The sequence below is a fragment of the Gorilla gorilla genome, chromosome X, assembly GCF_029281585.2.
Source record: "Gorilla gorilla gorilla isolate KB3781 chromosome X, NHGRI_mGorGor1-v2.1_pri, whole genome shotgun sequence".
Classification (NCBI taxonomy): domain Eukaryota; kingdom Metazoa; phylum Chordata; class Mammalia; order Primates; family Hominidae; genus Gorilla; species Gorilla gorilla.
The window spans coordinates 115,707,918-115,721,105 of NC_073247.2; the positions used below are offsets into that span (position 1 = coordinate 115,707,918).

Genomic DNA, 13,188 nt, shown 5'->3' on the forward strand with positions numbered 1-13,188 from the left:
CCTTGAAGCAAGTTGCACTATAGATATATTAGAGTTGACAATGTTTAGTTCTCGGAAAAAGAATGCATGAAAAATCTTCAGGACGCCACAGGCCACCTGCCCCTCCTCTTTATTACCTCCCCCCGCAAGAGGTAATAAGAACCCATTAATCTCATGACCTCAGGTCTCAATCACACACCCCTTTGTCAAAGTTTACCGCCGTTATTTCTCAGATTCTTACATGAGCTCGGAAACTAGCGTTCGCCTGTATTTTACTTGCAGCCTCTCAACAGGTGCCTGCCGTGAGAAAATTAGCCTCTGGGGTAGAGTCGACTTTTGTCCACTGGGGGTCGCAGATCCCAGTCCTCAGGGCCTCAAGACTATGCCGCGAAGGAAGGAAAGGAAGGGTTGGAAGCAGCCTCTTCTGAAAACCTGATACCTCCCCTCCACCGCCTCCTCTGTCGCCAGGCGGAAAATTCCCTCTCCCATCTTCTGAACACAAGCCAAAGTGCCTCCTGCACTCCCGCCCCCCGTACATTTCCTGCGGGAAACCGTCGGCCTACCAGCTCTGCAATCAGCCGCACAGAATTCAAGTTCGGATTCGGCTTTGATGACCTGCCAGAGAGAAAGGGACTAGAAGTTGGATGACCTCCCACCTCCATATTCCTTCCCAGGAAGAGATGAGGAGATGCAAAAGGGGTTCAAGACAGCTTGCGATCGTCTTCTCCCGCCCCTTGCCACCTCCCCGAACACCCGCCCCCGACGCCCGACAACACCCCCGCCCACTTCAATCCAGGCAAATCATAAATCCTACCCAGTCGGCAGCATCCAGATGAGCCACAACTCCTTCCTCAGCGCAACCAGGCCATGGGAGTGCTCCATCCCCTGCCTCGCAGTTACTGATTCTCCAAGCCGGGCGCCGCCCAGTCCTGGCGGGGCTTCCCCCACTCCTCTCCGCGCCGGGAAATCGCGCGCTCTTTCTTTACCTGCGCTCCACTGGTGGGCAGCGTATGCTCCCGCGTCGACAGCTCTGTTTCGCCTTCCGGTCCCCGTAGCTCTGCAGAGGAACAGGATCGCTGGCGCCTCCTGGGCCCATAAGCGACCCCGGGGCTGCCCGGCTTAGCGAGTGCTTCGCAATACCGCCCAGCGAGAGGTAGCCGAGTCGAGGCAGCGCGGTTCCCAAGGAAGTCACGGCTGCGGCCACCCTCCAGTTCGGACCTCCGGGCAGCCGCGGTTGCTTTCAGTCTCTGCCCTTTGAGACAAAAGAGCGTGACAAGCCGCGCGACGCGGCCAATCAGCGGGGCGAGGAGGCGGCCTCCCCAAGCAGCCTCTGGCCCTGAAGCTACTGCTAGCAAGACTCGGGAGCTGGCTGGCGGGGGCTGAGGCCGACAGGCACGGGAGCCGGCGCGGCGTCAAGTGGAGCTCGGACGCACGGACCAGGCCCATTTCCCTTTCATCTGTGAGTTTGCTGCTACCCCGTCGCTTCCCTTCTCCCCATCCCCTTCCGCCTCGGCTCTGCTCCGGGCTTTGAGACCGGGTGCCTGAAACACGAGGTGGGACAGAAACCAAGTGAACAATGAGAGTTCCTTACCTTTGTATAGGGGGAAGGGGGGAAACAGCATTTACTGAGTGCTTTCTGTGTGCGGATGCGCCTGTCTCCTTTCTTCTCAGCAGCCCTGTGAAGGAGGTAGCAGTGTGCCCACTTAACAGGAAAGGACTGAAAAACCCAGGCAGTACAGTTAGGAAGTGCAGAGCTAAGAGCTCACTCCCAAGTCAACATATCTGACTTCAAAGGCTGCCCCTTGCCAACACTCCTCTATTCTGTTAGATTAAGGGATAGTGGAGAAAAACCAAAGCCAGGATGGGAGGACCAACTTGGGACTGCATAGAATTAGTGAGCAAGAACTGTTATCTCCATTTCACAGATGAAGAAACTGAGCCAAAGACAGAGAGGTTAAGCGTCTTGCACTGTATCCCGCAGCAAAGAAGTTACAGCATCCAACTTAGCACCTGTATGTTGCTCTCTAGATGCTAATTGTTTGCCCTGCAGCATTGTCTGAAGAGCACTTTTGCACAGGTAGTCTCAAACCATCTCAACAGCAGTCTAAATGTGATGATAGTGCTGAGGGAGAGGGTGAGGAGGTAGTGGGGAGAGGGCTGAGGGAAGATGAAGGCAACCTTTATGGTGCCCATTGTACAGAAGAGGAAACTCTTCTTGGCACTCTTCTTTCCTTCGTTTTTTTTAAAATACTTTTTTTTATACTACAAAAAGCTGCCCGTTTTATAAAAGCAACATAATTTCGACAGCCCTTTGTGACGCCAAGGGAGGCAAGGCTCAGAGCGGTAAAATGATTTGTCTGAAATTACAAGGTGAAGCCAAAATTTGGACCGAATCTCTGAATCCAGAACTCATACTATTAACTAAAGTGAGTAAAAAGTGGGCTGCCTCAGAATCATTTTGGAGAGCTTGTTATAAATGCAGATTCCTGGGCCTTACCCCTGGGGGATTTTGATGTACTAGGACTAGGGGTGAAGAGTGTGATTTGTAGTTTTAAACAGCCCCGTAGTTGATTCTGAGGTGTAGAGAGATTCGTGAACCACTGTTCTAAACACCACCACGTGATGCTGAAGGTTATAAGTAAATGGGCCTGTCATCAGTGTATTTGCCCATGGCATATCTGTCATGAAATGTAACTCCAGAGCACAGCTTCCTACCCGCGGTCCTTCCTGGAACTGTATGCAAAGAATCTGGACTCCGTACATTCTTCTGAGTCCACAGCTTTGCAGATTTTCAAATGGGTCTGTCATAATGTCTTCCTTCTTCAAGCCATGCTTGACGAAGAAGTGTGAGAAATCAAGCCCCATTTAACCTAACCCCCAAACCACAGCTTTCTGTTGCTGATATGGCTCTTTCATTTCCTGGCTCAAGGACATGTTGCTAGGTTGCTCTTCTGTGAACTCTTCAGGGGACTTCTCCTTTGCTGGATTTGGCATCACTGGCCCCAGAGAAGGAGCAACTCCACGGAAACAGCATGCAGGGCTGTCCAAAGTGAATGGCCATGATGGCAGTGGCTGGAAAACCTGCTCCATTTTTCCCTGACTTAGAGAGCAGGTATTACTTCCTTTATGTATAGTGTGGCTAGGAGGCTCCTGTGGGGCCTGTTCTTGACTCCTGATGCTTGGAAGCAAGTAAACAGTCTGATGCCCTTCCGCTGCCGTTGGCTTCATCTTCAGCCTGCCAAGGCACTTCACTCACTCATTTCCACCCTCTTATTTACAACCCCAAGATCTAGAGTTCCTTGGAGTAAACAATACAGATTTGGAGATGAAGCACCTTCCATCTCAGGATTGTGGCCTGTGGATGGAACAGTGGGGTAGTGGTGGTGGAAGGTGGAAAGTGTGGATGTATGGAGAAGGCAGGTTGCTCACCTCGCACACTTAGGGGTGATGCTGGCAGTTGCTCTTAGGTTTCCTTCAGACTTTTGCTTCTGCTCCCCTGTCCCGTGACATCTGACTCTTGCCTCCCAGAAGACTCTTGTTCAGTGTTTAAATTGGCTTCATCACCAAATTAGGTATTTGCAGCTGGACTTGGTAGGGATGGAATCACATAAGACCAAGAATAGGTGTCAGAGCTCGGACAAAAATAATGACGGGAAATGGATTGTGTAAAGGTGCCAGAGTTGGACTACTGGAACAAAGCGAGAGACATTTCGTGCAGGGACGGGGGGAGTATTTGCAACCTGGCTCCAACTGGATACAGGACATCCTATCTCTGGCCTCATGTGTGTGAGTCTGTTCCAACTGATGGCTCTGATGAGACCACATTTTGTAATTTTAACACATAAACCTTAAAAGCTTGAAGGTTTGGAGATAAAGCTTTCAGCTGAAACAATAATAGCTGCCTTTGGCTGCCTTCCTCCTTTGTACCAGGAACTTTCTATCTGTTATCTCATTTAAGCTTCCCAGCAACACTGTTGAGACAGCCGTTGTATCCCATTTTGCAGAGAGGGAAACTGAATTTCAGGGACGTTAAGTAACTTGTGTAAGGCTTCACAACTTTTAAGTGGAGGCACTGGGATTGCAGGCCAGGGATGTCAAACTCCAAAGCCCATGAAAACTCTTCTTTGCTGCCTTCCAAACAAGCAGTCTAAAAGGCATTCTGCAGATAACCCAGTTCATTAGACCGATTGCAGCTTTTAGAACAATTTAGTTGTTATCTTGCCTTTATTCCTATTATCTCTCTCTCTCTCTTTTTTTTTTTTTTGAGACGGAGTCCCCCACTGTCGCCCAGGCTGGAGTGCAGTGGTGCGATCTCAGCTCACTGCAAGCTCTGCCCTATTATCTCATTTTTATTTTATTTTATTTATTTATTTATTTATTTATTTATTTATTTATTAGTGCTATACTTTAAGTTCTAGGGTACATGTGCACAACGTGCAGGTTTGTTACATATGTATACATGTGCCATGTTGGTGTGCTGCACCCATTAACTCGTCATTTACATTAGGTATATCTCCTAATGCTAACCCTCCCCCCTCCCCCACCCCACGACAGGCCCCAGTGTGTGATGTTCCCCATCCTGTGTCCAAGTGTTCTCATTGTTCAATTCCCACCTATGAGTGAGAACATGCAGTGTTTTGTTTTCTGTCCTTGCGACAGTTTGCTCAGAATGATGGTTTCCAGCTTCATCCATGTCCCTACAAAGGACATGAACTCGTCCTTTTTTATGGCTTCATACTATTCCATGGTGTATATGTGCCACATTTTCTTAATCCAGTCTATTATTGACGGACATTTGGGTTGGTTCCAAGTCTTTGCTATCGTGAATAGTGCTGCAATAAACATACATGTGCATGTGTCTTTATAGCAGCATGATTTATAATCCTTTGGGTATATACCCAGTAATGGGATGGCTGGGTCAAACGGTATTTCTAGTTCTAGATCCCTGAGGAATCGCCACACTGTCTTCCACAATGGTTGAACTAGTTCACAGTCCCACCAACAGTGTAAAAGTGTTCCTATTTCTCCACATCCTCTCCAGCACCTGTTGTTTCCTGACTTTTTAATGATCACCATTCTAACTGGTGTGAGATGGTATCTCATTGTGGTTTTGATTTGCATTTCTCTGATGGCCAGTGATGATGAGCATTTTTTCATGTGTCTGTTGGCTGCATAAATGTCTTCTTTTGAGAAGTGTCCATATCCTTCACCCACTTTTTGATGGGGTTGTTTGATTTTTTTCTTGTAAATTTGTTTAAGTTCTTTGTAGATTCTGGATATTAGCCCTTTGTCAGATGGGTAGATTGCAAAAATTTTCTCCCATTCTGTAGGCTGCCTATTCACTCTGATGGTAGTTTCTTTTGCTGTGCAGAAGCTCTTTAGTTTAATTAGATCCCATTTGTCAATTTTGGCTTTTGTTGCCATTGCCTTTGGTGTTTTAGACATGAAGTCCTTGCCCATGCCTATGTCCTGAATGGCATTGCCTAGGTTTTCTTCTAGTGTTTTTATGGTTTTAGGTCTAACATTTAAGTCTTTAATCCATCTCGAATTAATTTTTGTATAAGGTGTAAGGAAGGGATCCAGTTTCAGCTTTCTTCATATGGCTAGCCAGTTTTCCGAGCACCATTTATTAAATAGGGAATCCTTTCCCCATTTCTTGTTTTTGTCAGGTTTGTCAAAGATCAGATGTTTGTAGATGTGTGGTATTATTTCTGAGGGCTGTGTTCTGTTCCATTGGTCTATATCTCTGTTTTGGTACCAGTACCATGCTGTTTTGGTTACTGTAGCCTTGTAGTATAGTTTGAAGTCAGGTAGCGTGATGCCTCCAGCTTTGTTCTTTTGGCTTAGGATTGTCTTGGCAATGCGGGCTCTTTTTTGGTTCCATATGAACTTTAAAGTAGTTTTTTCCAATTCTGTGAAGAAGGTCATTGGTAGCTTGATGGGGATGGCATTGAATCTATAAATTACCTTGGGCAGTATGGCCATTTTCAAGATATTGATTCTTCCTATCCATGAGCATGGAATGTTCTTCCATTTCTTTGTATCCTCTTTTATTTCATTGAGCAGTGCTTTGTAATTCCCCTTGAAGAGGTCCTTCACATCCCTTGTATGTTGGATTCCTAGTATTATCTGATTTTTAAAAATGAAATTACTAATATAACTTATGGAACAACTTATATACCAGTTGCTGTGCTAAGCACTTTCCATACTTTGTCTCATGCATCCTTCATGACAATCATTTTACATATATGGATACTGAGGATCAGAGAGATGAAGAAACTTGGCCAAGGTTATAAAGCTAGGAAGTGACAGAGTGAAATTCAAACTCAGGGCTGGCTGAATCCAGAGCCCATGTCTGTGCCCTACAACACAATGCAGTGGGGAAGACAAATGTGGTCCTCATTCTAAATGGGCTCCTCTCTGTCAACCACAGCTCTATTTCCTTCTCACCACATGGGGTAGGCCATCCCCATGCACAACTCACACTTTTAAGCCTATGTGCCTTAGGCTACTTTCTCAGCCTAGAATGCTTGCCCTCACTCCTCTACTTAACAAGATCCTATTCTACTCTACTCAATTAAGGACTGTGTCATATGCCCCTTCTCAGATAAATTTCTTGGTTGCTCCCCGTCCCAGGTGGAATAAATTGCTCTTGTCTTTTTGCTTCCACCTTCATTAGTGTACCCTTTATTTTGTCTTTCTGTAGAGTTTAGCTCATTGTTTACCCGTCTTCCCTACTAGGTTCCCAGGCACTTGAGGGCAGGCACCAAATTCTGTTCACTCTAGCTCCATGGTGGTTTACCCACAATGATTTAGTGGATGATCAATACATGTTTGTGAGCTGACCAAAGGACTGGGTGAGAGATGCCCCGAATGAACAGACAAATGCATTCATTTGTGGCTGGATCCTGGGGCAGTCACACAGGCTACCCATGTGGACTAGACTGGCTCGGAGACTCTGGAATCCCCTGGGCTCATTTTACTAGGCTGTAAACATAGGAGGCAGGTCAGGGTACAGGTGATATCTGCTCAAGGCCAACTCTAGGTCCATTCTGTGGTCTGTACTTTGAATTCATGTCAAGGGGCCAGGCTCTCCTAGATTATTTATGTTGCGCCTTCCCATTCGTGGAAGAAAGGGCTTCCCTGCCTCCCTTAGGAACACAAAATGTGTTCCTACATGCCTCTTTATCTGCTTTTGGCTGTCCTGAGGGTGTCTGGAAGGAGCATGTGCTCTGTGGAGACATAGTGAGGTCCAGAAGCATCTTTTTTTTTTGATATCTTTTATCGAGGCCACTATATTATGGATTCTCAACCACTTTATCTCATTTTATGTTACTAATCTCTGCCACAATGTTTTGAGGTGGGTCTTAATGTCCTGGTTTTGTATCTGAAGAACCTGAGACTGAATGAAATGTCTTGCCCAAGGTCACACAATTAAGTAAGTGGCAGAGGCAGTATTCAGTCTCGGGTCTGTCTGCCCTTTCCAAAGCCTGGCATCTTAATAGAAAATACTTTGGAGAAACTTGATCTTCACTCCCATAAAATGGAAAGGATTGGATTTATACAATGGATTACATATTTAAGGTGAGATGTTTCTCAATTATTGTTCACTTTTGGTCCCCCAAAATGATTTACAAAAATGGCAGAAGGAGTTGGGGATTGAAAAGTACAATCTCTCTATCAACTACTGGCCTGAATGCCCCCATGTCAACCCCCTCTGACAGATATGGTATGGAGATGACTACAAATTATTTTTCCCTTTCTGCTCCTTTTACAGCTCAGGTGGGTAAGGCTCCAAGATGTCACTGAATTTCTAAAGGTCACACATCAAGTTAATAACAAAACTCGCTTAGAATGCTGGTATCTCATACTACCCCACTTGCTTCCTGGCCTTTCTGGGGTAGGTACAATAGTTGGGAGTCCTTGCACTGCCAAATCCTAGCCCAGTTTTCTTTCTGCTAAATCATCCTGCCTTATGGCATCAGTGAACACATGTTTATAAATGGCAGGGAGGAAGTGGAACATTATTGCACTCTGAGGTAGAAGAGGGAACAAACATTTACCTCACTACCTGTACTTATTTAGGTGCAGGTAAGATTTGGGAAAGAAGACCTTTGGTAGGAGAGCTGAGGACTGTTGGGGGCTCCTGTGGATTTAGTGGCCTGGGTATCTGGGAGGAGTCCCCTTTGGCTCTGGAGAAATGGAAGTAGGGCTGCCAGGGGCTAGAGGTGCCCCAGAGGGATGCAAATAGTGGGCCTCTTGAGCTTTTACTCCTACTCAGTTGTCAGCTAAAGGGTAAGAGGCAGAGGGACCCTCCCAGTGTGCTGGCCATGAGCGTTAAGGAAGCTGAGGCTTAAGGCCATCATGGAATGCGGAGGAGGGGGAGGTGGTGATGGGCCGAGCACAGGAGGCTGAGCCTCCATGTCTCTCCACCAAGAGGTGAGTGTGGCTCCAGGGGAGGGGAGTGGTGGTAAAGTGAGATTGTGGGAAAATGGATGGAGCAGGGTGGTATGAATGAGACTGTGGGGATATGGATGGAGTGGGGTGGGTTATGAATGAGATTGTGAGGATATGGATGGAGCAGGGGGGATAGAATGAGACTGAGGGGATATGGATAGAGTGGGGGGTATGAATGAGACTGTAGGGATATGGATGTAGCGGGGGAGATAGAATGAGATTGAGGGGATATGGATGGAGTAGGGGGGATAGGATGGGATTGTGGGGATATGGATGGAGCAGGGAGAAGGGGCTAGGGAAGAGCAGAGCTAATGGGAGTGATTCTGGAAGGAGTAGTACGCCAAAGCCGATTTTGGGCCTGGCAGCCCCGGGAAGGCTGCATTAGGCTTCTTGCAGTGTGTGGCTTCTACTCCTCCATGGGGACCTCATCCTGGACTCTGTGGTCCCCCATTGGCCTGCTAGCTTAATTAGAGTCCCAACCTTCATGCCGCCCATCACATAGCCCAGGGTTCTGTGGGAAACCTGTGGGTCTGCTGTTCCTGCCAGGCTTCCTGTCCCTGTCAGTGTAGATGGAAGCCCTCCAGCCTGGCCATCATGTCCCTCCCCCTCTCCCCTGTCTTCCTGCCCCACGCCCACACAGCTCTGTGCTCTTTCCCTGAGGTTCCAGCTCTGGCTGCTGCACACCCTGTCTCGTCATTCCAGGGACCCCCTCTTTCCTCCCCGGCAAACTCCCTCAGATCTGCTCTGAGCATTCATTTTTTTTCGATCCCAAAGTTCCTTCATATGTCCTGGCTTCCAAGTTGCTTCTCATACTAGCCATCTGCTTCCTGGCCTTTCTGGGGTAAGGAGCAATAGTTTGGAGTCCTTGCACTGCCTATTCTATCTAGTACAGTGGTGCTGAGCTGGGAACAGTTTTGCCTCCCTGGGGACGTTTGGCAAGGTCTCAAGATATTTTTGGGTCATCACACTGGGTATGTCACCACAGGTGCTACCAGCACGCACTCAGCCAAAGCCGGGAAGCCTCTGAATATCCTCCAATGCACAGGACAGGGACCAAGAATAAAAAATTATCCTGCCCAAAATGTCAATAGCACTGAATTTAAGAAACCCTGCTCTATTATATAGCTACAGGTCTACAGGGTTAGGTTTGGAAATTGCCAGGTGCTCATCCTTTAGGCACTGAACTTCCAGGAGTAGCTGCTCTTTCCCTTCCCTACTTGCTGGAGGGGGACTGGGCATAGCCATGAAACAGCTACAACTTGGGCAGGAATCTATGGAGAGAAAGGTGAGGGGAGATTCCCCTTACCCAAATTTAATACCAACTTTTAGAGAAAGCGTTGCACTTCAACTGTTAAATGCCTTTCTGCCTCTGCAAGATAGTGCCAGGTTTTTTTTTTTTTTTTTGAGACAGAATAGCAACTTATTATTCTAGTAGTTTATAGAATGGACAGTTTTATGTCGTGAAAGTTGATGCATTAAGTTTTGGAGTCTTCCCCTCCTCTATTTCATGTTCTTCAAGTAATCCTTCTTTGAATATTGGAATATTTGCTGTGTCAGCAAAATACTGTAGTGGTGTCTCTGTCCAGAAAAACCGATTGCCTTTCTTTTAATTTAAGGTTAATGAATTCTGAATTTCTTAAGGGTGTGCTTATATATCAGAAACTGGCTCAAAGAGTTGCTTGTTTCTGTCGACCTGAGTTTCTTAGGGTTCATTTCCAATTAAGCAATGAGAATGCTTGCCAACGGAATTAATTGGTTGCTCTAATCTCTTTTTTTCCACCCTTGCCAGTTTCTTCCACCTGCACCCAGTTGTCTTCAGCATGGGGGAGCAGAACCACTCTCCCAGGAAGGAGCTTCAGCACAGAACACAAGCAGAGGCTCCAGGAAAGAAAAGCTGGCACTCCCAGGCCTATGCCCTTGGGGCTGTTTCCAACTCTATGTCTACTTTTCTGACCTTTCCTATCTATAAGGTTGTGTTCCGGCAACAGATCCATGCCATGGCAGTGTCAGAGGCTATGAGACAGCTTTGGCACGAAGGTCCTCAATACTTCTACCGGGGAATCTACCCTCCTCTTCTCTCCAAGATGTTGCAAGGGACTCTTCTGTTTGGGACTTATGATAGCCTGCTGTGCTTTCTCTCTCCTGTTGGGCCACACACCCTGGGACGCCACTGGGCTGCAGGGATCATGTCTGGCCTGGTGGAGGCTGTGGCACTCAGCCCCTTTGAAAGGGTGCAAAATGTGCTCCAGGATGGTCGCAAGCAAGCTCGCTTCCCCAGCACCTTCAGCATTCTTGAGGAATTCAATTCTTATGGGCTTTAGGGGCGGCTGTCACGGGGCTACTACCATGGTTTCTGACCTGTCCTGGCCAGGAACAGCCTGGGGAGCACTCTATATTTTTCTTTCAAGGACCCCATGCAGGATGGCCTGGCAGAGCAAGGCCTGGCCCATTGGGTTCCTGCCTTGGTGTCTGGTAGTGTCAATGAAACAATCACCTGCCTAGTTCTGTATCCTCCGATTGTGCTTGTTGCTAATATGCAGTCCCATATGGGATGGCAGAACATGCCAAGCCTGTGGGCCTCTGCCCAGGATGTGTGGAACACTTGGGGCCGAAAGCTGCTCCTGATCTACCGTGGAGGCTCCCTGGTCATCCTAAGGTCCAGTGTGACATGGGGCCTCACTACGGTAATCCATGACTTCCTGCAGAGGAAGTCACACTCCAGGAAAGAGCTGAAGACTGACTAGCTGCAGAAAGTGTGGCATGGCAGCTTTGTTATTCTAAATCTTCCCTGGTTGGTTCTATATAGCTTACTTCTTTGGCTCGGTTGCCTAATACAGCCATCTTTTAGCATCTGTAAACTCATTGCATGGGAGAAGTTCCCAACTACCAACCTGTTGAGCAAGGACAAAGCCCAAAAGTATTCCTTAGTCAAAAAGAAATGTTCGCCCCAGTCTCTCCACAGCTTCAGTAGCCTCAGAGCCAGGAGGCCTTTAAATAACGTGTAACCCAGATTAAGTGTCATTCCTTTAAGGAATTCCTTGGCAATAAGCAGAAACTTAAAAAGATGACCTTACTTAGGCACTTTGAGCTCTGGGACCCCTCTAGGTGTCCTCCAGACCAAACTGAGTGGAACTCCAATTTCAAACAACAATGCTTGACTCTTAGGATGGGAATTCCATAAAACTTCTCAGATGGCTACATTTTCATGATATTGTTCGCTGCCTCTACCACCACCTCTCACTTCTCAAGGCTGTGGGTCCTACTTTCAGGGTAGCAGCTGTGGCTGGAAATCCTAAATTAGGCTTGCATGAACTCGTCAGGTGCCACAAGAACTAGTGGCGCTGGAGATGGGATTGCGAAGAAGTGTGGCCCATGGATGGAAAGGATAAAACTTTGAAAGAAGAGATTTAATTACATGCAAAATAGAAACATTTGCTATAGTCTGCTTGGTGTTATCTGTTAGGACATTTCTGAGAGCAAGGTGATAACATTGCCCAGAAACGATTTGAGTTTCCCTAAGAGACCTGGAAGTGAAGTGACCATATCTCTTCACAGATAATTGCATATTTTTAAAATTATTTTATTTTATTTTATTATTATTATTATACTTTAAGTTTTAGGGTACATGTGCACAATGTGCAGGTTAGTTACATATGTATACATGTGCCATGCTGGTGTGCTGCACCGATTAACTCGTCATTTAGCATTAGGTATATCTCCTAATGCTATCCCTAATAATTGCATATTTTGTTGATGTGGTAAATGTAGTTAGTATGACATAAAGATCAGAAATCTTAGCCTGTCATTCAGAGCCATTCAAAATATGCTCCTTATATAACTTTCAACATATTGTCACTCCACTTACATAAACCCCAAACACTAGCCCTAATTAACCTTGTTCTCTCCCCAGACATTCCATGAACTTTCCCATGGCCATACTTTGGCCCACACTATTCTTTCCACCTGCAGTGCTCCTTCACATGCCAGTCTACCAAAATCCTTCCAGCTCCTCGAAGCCCAGCTCAGAGGTCACCTTCTCTTTGGAGCCTCTTGATTTCCCCCAAGTGAATGTGACATTAGTCTCTGTGATGCCCCTTTCTAACAGCACTTCATAGATGGTACTGATTCTGTTATGTCACTAATCTCACGTGACCCTGTGTTCTTGTATTCTTCAATACCTCCTACTAGACCGTAAAACTTATTGAAAGCAGGGATTCTTGTATGCATTTTAAAATCTTCCATTGTGCCTAGGTGCTCAATAACATTGGTCGAATTACTGAATTGATTATCAAGCTCTGATGTGGTATAGCCTCCGGTTGCTGTCCCTTGCACATGAAGATAAAGTTATTAACTCACTGTCAGCAAGACACATGCCTTTGAGCTGTGTTTTTATTTTCTTTTAATAGTGGATTTAGTTTTGTGCTAATGATAATGATGCTGCTGTTGATAATAATAATAATAATAATAATAAATTACTTTCAACTGGAACATTTGATGAGTTTGTGTTACTGATGGCATATTTGCTATTAGCACCAGTTCAGGAACTGAAATTTCACAAACAGATTCACAATATATAACAGTCCCATTTGTTTCAACTCTGGGATTTTGAGGATTTCCAAGATGACATGTGTTATAGTTTCCCCCTACAGATATCTCAGTAATGCCCTCCACTTGCATCTCCTTACTGAACCAAATTTGTCCTGTATTTGTCTTACCAGGTTGTAGATCTAGCAGTGAGAACTTCTCACTGAA

At 46.3% G+C, this 13,188-nt stretch overlaps 1 protein-coding gene across 1 annotated transcript; it reads left to right on the plus strand.

Moving 5' to 3' along the window:
* Positions 1-10,179: 10,179 nt before the first annotated feature.
* On the plus strand, positions 10,180-12,924 carry LOC129530131 (solute carrier family 25 member 53-like). The gene has a single exon (XM_063702824.1). It carries the CDS (start codon positions 10,257-10,259, stop codon positions 10,755-10,757), a length of 501 nt encoding a protein of 166 aa, XP_063558894.1. The 5' UTR covers positions 10,180-10,256; the 3' UTR covers positions 10,758-12,924.
* The last annotated feature ends 264 nt before the right edge of the window (positions 12,925-13,188 follow it).

Coding starts and splice junctions, on each gene's coding strand:
- LOC129530131 (XM_063702824.1), top strand. CDS start 10,257: ATGGGGGAGCAGAACCACTCTCCCAGGAAGGAGCTTCAGCACAGAACA.